Source organism: Medicago sativa, chromosome 6 (assembly GCF_051527215.1).
Source record: "Medicago sativa cultivar Bolivia chromosome 6, Bolivia_mono, whole genome shotgun sequence".
Taxonomy (NCBI): Eukaryota; Viridiplantae; Streptophyta; class Magnoliopsida; order Fabales; family Fabaceae; genus Medicago; species Medicago sativa.
The window spans coordinates 41,868,678-41,879,953 of NC_140754.1; the positions used below are offsets into that span (position 1 = coordinate 41,868,678).

At 35.6% G+C, this 11,276-nt stretch overlaps 1 protein-coding gene across 1 annotated transcript; it reads left to right on the top strand.

Moving 5' to 3' along the window:
- Positions 1-831: 831 nt before the first annotated feature.
- Positions 832-2,302, top strand: LOC146915216 (uncharacterized). The gene is made up of 2 exons (XM_085721285.1): positions 832-1,759; positions 1,996-2,302. The coding sequence occupies exons 1-2, from the start codon at positions 832-834 to the stop codon at positions 2,028-2,030; spliced, it is 963 nt and encodes a 320-aa protein (XP_085577411.1). The 3' UTR covers positions 2,031-2,302.
- Positions 2,303-11,276: the final 8,974 nt, after the last annotated feature.

Below are 11,276 nucleotides of genomic sequence, written 5' to 3' on the forward strand. Positions count from 1 at the left end.
ATAGACAAAGAATAAGCACAATGAGAAGGTGACAAATTGGTAAATGACATGTAATGAGAAATTGGATGACATCAGAAGAAAGAGAAGCTTATGCATCAGACATATTACAAACATAATCTTGTAAATGTATAGTTGGATTGCGATTTCTAGAAGATCTTCTTAAGGTAGGTGGTGGTGGAATAGGGGATATAGATTAATCGGTATCATGGTGAGGAGGATCAATATCAATAAAGGTAGGTGGAAGTGTAGGTGAAATAGTAGTAGTAGTAGTGGAGGGATTGCATGATGGACAAGGATTCAGTTGTCTTCAAGATATTAAAAAGATTATTGTGCATGCTTATAACATCAAGCCTTGTTATAAAAAAATGTTTAGTGCTTTAATTAGTTTAAAAAAATAGTGTAATATCGCAGTTGAGTAGATTTTTTTGGTCAAAGAGCTATGAAGTATGTACATTTTTTGGTTTAGGCATGTCTTCGTGTCGGATTTGTGTTGTGTCCAACACGACACCTACACATATAAATACAGTAAATAATGTGATATTCTTAAATTATTAGTAGAGTCGGCGTGTCTTCTTTTATTGAATGGTGGAGGGGTCCTAGTAGGATACGGTGGCCACTACCAACGTGAAATCCATCATTCCAATCACGTTGGACAACGATTCAAGCCTCTATATATCATGGTCTGCCTTATTTCAAGTTCAAGCTTGTGTTCATAACGTGCTTGATCATATCATCACTCCCACTGATGAAAAAGAAAGACAAACAGCAGAAGCAACAAAGAAAAATGACCCCGGTCTCTGGAAACATCTCGATGCGGTCATTTTACAGTGGATGTATGTCACCGTAACCCAGGATATTCTCAGTTCCATTCTGGTAATCAATGATACTGCTGAAAATTGTTGGAAAAGAATTGCTGCTATGTTTCAAGATAACAAGCATTCGAGAGCAGTCCACCTCGAACATCAATTCACCAACACGAATTTGGAAGATTTTCCGTCTACCAAAGCCTATTGCAATCGTCTCAAATTACTCGCCGATCAACTTGCAAATGTTGATTCTCCAGTGAACAACACTCGCCTTGTGTTGAAAATGATTTCTGGACTCACCGACTCATACGCAGGATTCGTCACATACATTCAGCAACACGATCCCTTGCCGACATTTGAAACGGCGAAATCTCGGTTGGAACTAGAAGAATCAACCATGGCTCAACGTGTTGCACGCGAATCCAGCCACTCCTCATCTCAGGAAGCCTTGCTAATGAAATCACAAGATGAAAATTCATTTTCTTCCATCTCTCCTACTACCAATCATGTGCGTGCTGCCAACAACAACAACAACAGCAGCAGCAATACTCACGGTAACCACAATAATCGAGGACGGAACCGCGGTAAGGGGAGATACTCCGGCAGAGGCAGCCGCAACTACAACGGCGGAAATGGATGGCAGCAATCAGGCGGTGGTGGACGCGGTCAAAATTCCTACTGGCAACAGCAACAACAGGCCCCTTGGCAGTGGCCACCGTATCCTACTAGGACCCCTCCACCATGCCCTTATCCAACTTTTTGGAATAGGCCTAATGCAAACCCAAAAACTCAACAAAATGGTATTCTTGGACCTAAGCCACCAGCTGCATTTACTGCAACTGGACCAAGTCCAACAGATATTGAAGCTGCTCTCCACACTCTCCATCTCGCTCAGTCTGACCCATCTTGGTACATGGACACCGGAGCAACATCTCACATGACATCCACACATGGTAATCTCTCATCTTATTTTAATTTGAGCAAAAATAATAGTATTATCATAGGAAATGGTCATTCAGTTCCTATTCATGGTTTTGGAAATGCTAACTTAACCCCGCCTCACCCTCCATTAGCTTTATCAAATGTCCTCCATGCACCAAAATTAATTAAAAATTTAATCTCTGTTCGTAAATTCACTACCGATAACCAAGTGTCTGTTGAATTTGATCCATTTGGTTTTTCTGTGAAGGATTTTCAGACGGGGATGGTTCTAATGAGATGTGAGAGTCAAGGCCAACTATATCCCATCACCAACACAACCACAAATAAAAACAAATTTCCTTCCGAGTTTGCAGCTCTATCTACTTCTGTTTGGCACGACCGTCTAGGTCACCCAGGAGCATCTATTTTAGAATCTCTTCGGAAAAATAAAATGATTGATTGTATTGCTACTTCAAAGTCAAATTCAAGTTTTTGTCATTCATGTCCTCTTGGTAAACATATTAAAATGCCATTTGTTAATTCAGATAACTCTACTCTTATGCCATTCGATATTTTACACAGTGATGTGTGGACTTCTCCCGTATTGAGTACTTCCGGTCATAAATATTATGTGCTTTATTTAGACAACCATTCGAATTTTTTGTGGACTTTTCCAATTTCACACAAATCTCAAGTGTTTTCAACTTTTGAAAAATTAAGAGCATATATTAAAACTCATTTTCATAGGGAAGTTAAAAATATTCAGTGTGATAATGGTAGAGAATATGTCAATGGCAATTTTCAAAAACTCTGTCAAGCAAATGGAATTTCATTTCGTTTCTCGTGTCCTTATACTTCATCTCAAAATGGCAAAGCTGAACGAAAAATCTGATCCATTAATAATATAATTCGGACTTTACTAGTTCATGCTTCTCTACCTCCAAAATTTTGGCACCATGCCTTACAAATGGCAACTTATCTATTGAATATTTTACCAAACAAAAACTTGAATTATCAATCACCTCTCAAAATTCTGTTTCAAAAAGACCCGTCCTATTCTCATCTACGAGTATTTGGGTGTTTATGTTACCCACTTTTTCCATCACCTACTATAAACAAACTCCAACCTCGTTCCACCCCATGTGCCTTTTTAGGATATCCTTCCAATCATCGCGGATACAAATGTTATGATTTATCACAAAATAAAATCATTCTTTGCCGCCATGTGATATTCAATGAATTAGAATTCCCCTTCTCTAAGCTGCACACTCTCAATCAAACCAATTATCAATTTCTTGATGATGAAGTATCACCTTACATAAACCACTTCATCACACAAACTAGCCCAGGTCCAAGGACACCAAACATCACACAACAGAACTCTCAACCACCTACTCAACTAGGACCGACCTCAACCCCCCAATCAGACCAATCTACCTCTCAACCGGACCAAATTTTGCCTTCCACATCTACTCCACAAAATATACCACTTCCTGCTATTTACCAACCTACCATTAGTGAACAAAACAAACCAGTTACGAGGAGCCAGCATGGCATTTTTAAACCCAACCAAAAATACATCAATCTCCACACCGAAGTCACAAAATCTCCTCTCCCTCGTAACCCTGTGTTAGCACTAAAAGACCCGAATTGGAAAATGGCTTTGGATGATGAATACAATGCTCTAATTCAAAATAAGACGTGGGATTTAGTACCCCGTCCACCTAATGCAAATGTTATTCGTTCTATGTGGATTTTTAGGCATAAAGAAAAATCTGATGGTTCTTTTGAGAGGCATAAAGCCCGACTTGTAGGTAACGGTGCAGGTCAACAGGATGGCATAGATTGTGGAGAGACCTTTAGTCCAGTTGTCAAACCAGCCACCATCCGAACAGTACTCAGTATTTCCTTATCTAAAGCATGGAAAATTCATCAGTTAGACGTCAAGAATGCTTTCCTACATGGTGAACTCAAAGAAACAGTGTATATGCATCAACCTTTGGGCTTTAAGGATCCAAATCTTCCTCATCATGTCTGCCGTCTGCGAAAATCTTTGTATGGGCTCAAGCAAGCTCCAAGAGCATGGTACAAACGGTTTGCAGATTATGTATATTCTATCGGATTCTCTCAAAGCAAGTCAGACAACTCTCTTTTCATCTACCGAAAAGATACACACATGGCCTATCTTCTTCTTTATGTGGACGACATCATTCTCACTACTTCTTCTAATAATCTTCGCAAGTCTATAATATCACGACTCAGCTCTGAATTTGCTATGAAAGACTTGGGACCACTGAGTTATTTTTTGGGTATTGCAGTTACTCGACATAATGGTGGTTTGTTCCTATCTCAGAAAAAGTATGCAGATGAAATTCTTGAGCGAGCAGGTATGTCATCATGCAAATCATGTCCCACTCCGGTTGACACTAAACCAAAGCTTAGTGTCAAGACTAGCACTCCCTATGAAGACCCATCATTATACCGTAGCCTTGCTGGTGCTCTCCAATACCTCACCTTCACGAGACCCGACATCACATATGCGGTACAACAGATATGTCTTTTTATGCATGACCCCATGGACGATCATATGCACTCTCTTCGACGCATTTTGCGTTATATTCAGGGAACTAGTCACTATGGTTTACATCTTTATCCATCATCCACTACATCGTTGATCTCTTACACAGATGCTGATTGGGGAGGATGTCCCGACACTAGACGATCTACCTCTGGTTATTGTGTTTTTCTTGGAGACAACTTACTATCATGGTCGTCCAAACGTCAACCCACATTGTCTCGATCCAGTGCTGAAGCTGAATATCGTGGAGTTGCCAATGTCGTCTCTGAGTCATGCTGGTTACGTAACCTACTTCTTGAACTTCACTGTCCGATACACAAAGCTACTATGGTGTACTGTGATAACGTTAGTGCCATATATCTTTCCGGTAATCCTGTTCAACATCAACGTACAAAACATGTCGAGATGGACATTCACTTTGTACGTGAAAAGGTAGCTCGTGGACAGATACGTGTCTTGCATGTTCCCTCGCGCTATCAAATTGCGGATATATTCACCAAGGGTCTTCCCCTAAAACTCTTTCAAGACTTTCGAGACAGTTTAAGCGTACGCCAACCTCCCGCTTCAACTGCGGGGGTGTGACAGAATGACATAACAACACTAATGGCTTGACAGCACATAAAGGCATAACAGCACCAATGGCATGACAAAACATAATGAGTATAAGAGCACTCACCTTGACAGCACATAACAACACTCGTGGCATAACATAACAGAGTGGCATGACAGCACCAATTCTCTTTGATGAAATATATAATTAGTTTTCCCATGATGCAAATTGTAATTCATGTGTATATATATTAGCTTTCAGTGATCAATAAAAGCATCGAAACATATTTTATTATATTATTCTTCGCTCAATTTGTTATACATGCTTGTTCTTTGATAATTCCAGTGGCGGAATTATTTCGTAACAAACATTATAGGATAAGTGATAAGTGATTGCAAATTTTAGAGAAGTTTTTGGTAGAAGTAAGTAACTACAAACCTTTTTTTTTGGTAGAAGTCAAGTAACTATAATTCCTTATTATACTTGGTTTTTTTTTTTTTTTGTTAAGAAAATTGCTATTTTCTGCATGCTTAATTCTAATGGTATTAAAAATTCATTAAAATCACAACAAAAAACATACTCCATAGCAAATATAGTTCTAGCCAAAGATCGGTGCTGCAACTATAGGAATTGGGGGCATATGGTGTTCCAGATTAAAAATGTCCTTTCATATTTTCAAAGTTCCAATGTTAGATTTATCAAACGTGATAATAATAGAGTAGAACATATTCTAGCTAGGCAAGCCCAGAAAGAGGGTAATAAGACTTGAAAATTGCTTCCTGTCAAAAAAAATGACTTGAAAATTGATTTTCTCCCTTTCAAAATTGCATATTCCTTTGAAGTAAAAAACACAATAATAATTTGAAATTTGTTTGAATTATTTGATAGTTTGTATGTGGTCGAAATTGAAACAAAGCACGCCAAAGTATAACAAAATAAAAAAGACATGCAAAGTAAAACTATTCATATAGGAAATATAATACCCCTGACCGCATCGAGAGAAACAACAACACAATCCGAGGTTGAGTTCGTTGGTTGAATCTTGAGGCCCTGAAAATCATAACAAAAGTAACTTCAACAATTAGCTAATATCACTGGATGGATGTTTCCTCAACTGATTATCATGTGAAGCATGTGTTAAATTTGTTGGGATTCCATATATTTAATGTATTAAAGATATAGATAAGTATGTGTTATAAATACCAACCTTCTTGCTATGAAAATTGAGGCTTTGAGTTCACTTGCACCTTCCCAATCCCTTTAGTAAAACTCTCTTCATTGCACCATAATCATCATATCTGCCACGGCTTCTGCTATTTCTTTCTTAAATTCTACTATTACCCCCATCAATTCCATTAGGTGCTGCATGTAAACAGCTTCTGGAGAGCATCATGGCCAAAACCTTTGAAGAGCTTGCACTATCTTTACTTACTAACTTATCGATACTTGTAGTTGCGGATTTAATTCAATAAAACAAAATTCATATTTTTCCTAATACATATTAAACAATCAATGGTTAATGAGTCGATCTTTATGCAAATAAACAAGCATAAACATCTGAGCAAAGGTTTCAAAAGGTTTTGGACTTAGTTTTTGGATAATTAATATATTTTATTTCTCCATACAAAAACAATGTAGCACAACACAACTTCGAAGAATAGAGTAACTGAAATCCACAACATTAGAAACTTCAGTAAATCCTAATTACAACAACAATTGAACCAAGGCATAGCAAAAACATAATCCTCGGAAACAAAGCAAAAATTGCACCTAAAAATATCAACTTGTACTTTGTTGATTTGTCTATGAAGACAAAGCATCAAAGTAGAGATAAATCAACAAAGTACAAGTTGATAGTTTTAGGTTCAATTTTTGCTTTGGTTCCGAGTACTATTTTCGGTTATGCCCTTGGTTCGATTGTCATTAATGTTGTGGATTTCTGTTACTCTATTCTTAAAAGTTTTGTTGTGCTACGTTGTTTCTGTATTGAGAAATAAAATATATTAATTATCCAAAAACTAAATCCAAAATCTTTTTAAAACCCGTGCTCAGATGTATATGATTGTTTATTTGCATAAAGATCGACTCATTAAGCATTGATTGTTTGATCTGTATTAGGAAAAATATGAATTTTTTTATGGACATGCATATAAAATTGAGAAATTCATGGACATGCATAAGAAAAGGCAATAAAGATGTTGTCGCTTAAAAAGTTTTTTTTTGAAGAAGCTAGATGTTGTCGCTTAAAAAGTTTTTTTTGAAGAAGCTAAATCAGCCCACTCAAATTAGCACGGGGGAGAATCGAACCTGAGACCTTGAGGAGGAGCACAATCCCAGATCCCAAGCCAAGACCACCAGGCTAAACCAAGTTGGTTTATTGTTGCTTAAAATTAATCTAAGCACACCTAAATAAGTGTTGGAGGTGAGACCGTCTATATGAAATTTTGGGTAGACTTTCTAGAGCCATTGATAAAATCTGACATAGATGCAAGGCCAAATGTACCACGCCGCTTTGAACTATTTTGGAATTTCGGACGAGAGATCAATGTGAGTGGTGAGATCACTGGTTCACAAACGGAATGAGGATGGAATGAGGTTCATAGAGGTTATAATCTCACAACCATTCTAGTGGTTCAAATTTCATTTTCTCTATGTGCTAGTTCATAGCTAAAAGACACTAGTGTTTGCACATCCATGTTTTACGCTCTTGAGAACACCTAAAACTTTGAAATAATTTGTAGAGGATTATTGTTGTAAAAGATTGACATAAAATTATCTTCATACAATATCCAACAAATAATTTCAGCATCAAGTAAATATTATATTATAATAAATAAATTAAGGGATAAGTGAAACTTATCGAATTGGTTTCCGAAACTGCTCTATCAACATCTTTAAATTATTCTTGTTGATACTTCCAGCATAAATCTTAGTCAATTATGAAGAATTGCCAAACGAACAAATAGTAAAAGTATGACACGCGTTGATGACGCTGCCCTTAATGATTTTCTGCATTATATACGCTAATTCCTCAGATTTAACATACCCTTTTCGATTTGGAAACAAAGCAAAACAAAGATTTATAATTGATAGTCAAGGCAAAGCGCAAGGATTTTGTATAAGAGATGATGTGTTGTCAAACTTAGACATGGATATCTGACACTATACTAACACGACACAAACACTAATAATAATTTGAGAAAATAGAAGTGATTCAAATTTACAAGAGAAAAACATGAAAAAAGCAAGCGATTGGTTAGATACCAAAGTATATTTTTACAGTGGTTAACCCCTATTCAGGAACTTAATTTTATTATAGTAATGAAAAGACAAATGTGTATAGTGTGACATGAAAGTGTAAACAACCACAAACATGAAGGTAACAACTAAAAATAAACGGAACTAAAAATAAACATGAAGTGTATATTGCAACACCTTTTTGTCCAAAGCAAGCCATTCATTTATAGAATCATCCTAATATCTTCAGCCTCATTATGCATTCCTTCTCTACACAACAAAATGACACCAACATTTGATTTAATGAATACAAAGGAGAGTAAAGTTAGATTGTGTCGAAATTTTGAATACCAAATATGAAGAATAATAAAAGTAACTCACAAAATTAGGATTGTGAAGAGAGAGATAACGTGATGGAGATTTCCTTCTTCTCTTTGCTGCTATTGGAATCAAAATCTAATTTTTTGAAGAAGAATCAATTGTGAGGGATTGTGAAGGTAACAAGCAGTATTTCAAAGCAAAATCAGATTGTTTGATCAATTGTGAGGCAATTTATACTATTGTAGATAGAAACCGAGTAAAAAATTCTGTTGGGGGAAATAGCCTTATTCTGAGTAAAGGCTATACAGAAAAACAAATGGTCAAAGCAAAACAAGCACTGCTAAGTTGCAGTTCTTCTATAGTATCACTGATTGCTCATATTTTTTATCTTCCAGAATGCAAAATTTTGCATTCTATACTATTTTTAGTAATTTTAGATATATGGAGGCCGAAGTGGGGTGATCGGCATAATTGCTTTAATTATATTTGAATGTTAAATATGTATTTGATCCCTATAAATATTTTTCATTCAAATTCTTGTTCCTCGCATCTTCGTTACCAATTTTAGTCCTCACTTTTAACTATCTTCGTTGTAAATACTAAAACTTGAATAGTTAAATACTAAAAAACCAAAATGGAAAAATTTCAAATTAAATTGATGGTATTTAACTGCTACCAAGGACTTAAATCAAATTAATTTCAAAATGAAAGTTTTAAAGCCAAAATACCCAAGTATTAGAGGTATTGTTTTATGATTAGTATTTAACTGCTACTGAGGACTAAAATCAAAAGATATTAATCAAAATGCAAGTTAAATAAAATCACTTTTAATTCTCTCTTAACAATACCCAAGTAGCAGTCAAATAAAACTAAAATGCAAGAGCCCCCTTGTCTTGTGGACTATTTATCCTCAAGAGCCTTCCTCATACACATCAGAAAATCATAGATATGGCAAAGTAGTAATCAAATAAGCTACAAAAGAAATGCAACCAAAAACCTGCATTACACTTATGAGCAATGAAGTTCCTCCACAGGCTGATTAGAAAATGACAGTTTCCCATATGAAATTGCCCCAACCAAATCCTTGTTGAATTCTGCAAAATATTACAAATGCCATTATGTACAATCAGTGGTTGGGAAGCCTTTCGAATCAATTAGATAAATTACCTAGTATCAGTTGTAACGTTCTATGTGAAATTCTAGAAAAATTGTAAGGGATGTTATAAGATTTATCTTTTCATTTCCATTGTCACTAGTCTTAAGTACAATAAACGTGTATTTAACAAGCGAGATGGCCAAAATGGTGTAATAATCATAGATAAGACATCGAGAATGTCAACCTTATGCTCAATACTCTCATGGAAGGTTCTTGCAAACACATGAATGGGAGAAGTTCCAAAGTCACCATACTTCGGACCTTCTCCCATTCATGTGTTCTCAAGCACCTTCCACGAGGGTATTGAGCCTAAGGACGGCATTCTCGGCGTTTTATCCATGATTTATTAGACAATTATGGCCATCCCACTTATCAGATATTTCTTTAATGTACTTAAGGCTTGTGAAAAACATAAATATAGGCGGCAAGATTGAGAAAATCATGGACATGCATATAAAATTAAGAAATTAATGGACATGCATAAATAAAAGGCAATAAAGATGTTGTCGTGTAAAATTAATCTAAGTAGACCTATATTCTAAGTAGACCTATATAAGTGTTTGAGGTAAGACTGTCTAGATGAAAGTTTGGGTAGACTTTCTAGAGCCAATCATAAAATCAGAAATAGGTGCATGGCCAAAATGCACCACGCCACGTTGAACTATTTTGAAAGTTTGGACGAGAGATCAATGTGAGTGGTGAGATCACTGATTCACAAACTGAATGAGGTTCATAGAGGTTATAATCTCACAGCCATTCTAGTGGCTCAAATTTTATTTGCTCTATGTGCTAGTCCCTATTTAAAAGACATAGTGCTTACGCATTAGTGTTTTACGCTCTTGATCAGACTTTAAACTTTAAAATAATTTTTAGGTGATTATAGTTGTAAAAGATTGACATAAAATTATCTTCATAAAATAGCCAACAAATAATTTCAACATCAAGTAAATATTATAGTATGATAAATAAATTAAGGAATAGGTTAAACTTATGGAATTCGTTTCCGACACTGCTTTATCAACACCTTTAAATTAATCTTGTTCATACTTCCACCATAAATCTTAATCAGTTATGAAGAACTGCAAAACAAACAAATAGTGAATGTATGACGCACGTTGATCACACTGCCCTTAATGATTTTCTGCATTATATACGTTGATCGCTAGGATTTAACATACCCTTTTCGATTTAGAAATTAGGCAAAGCAAGGATTTCTAGTTGATAGTCAAGACAAAGCAAGGATTTTGTATAAAAGATGATGTGTCAAACTTAGAAATGGATATTGACACAATAATGACACAATACTAACACGACACATAGACACCAATAATAATTTGAGAAATTGAAGAGATTCCAATTTCCAACCCATGTCGGTCTTGACAATATTTGAATCTAAAGTTTGAGCGCAATATAGAGCTATATCTACTACCAAAGAAAACATGAAAATAGCAAGTGATTAGTTAGATACCAAAGTATATTTTTTCAGTAGTTAACCCCAATTCAGGAACTTAATTTTATTATAGTAATGAAAAGAGAAATGTGCATACTGTGACATGAAATTGTAAACAATCACAAACATGAAGTTAAAAACTAAAAATAAACTGAACTCATGAAAAACTTAAATATTGTCTTGAAACTTAACCTTTTCTGCTCTACACAACAAAATGACACTAACATTTGATTTAATGAATGTTTAAAAACAGAATC

Excerpts from the sequence above, each read along its gene's own strand:
- LOC146915216 (XM_085721285.1), top strand. The coding sequence starts at position 832 with ATGTATGTCACCGTAACCCAGGATATTCTCAGTTCCATTCTGGTAATC. Across the intron at positions 1,760-1,995 it reads TCACATGACATCCACACATG|GATTTTCAGACGGGGATGGT; the intron begins GTAATCTCTCAT and ends TTTTCTGTGAAG.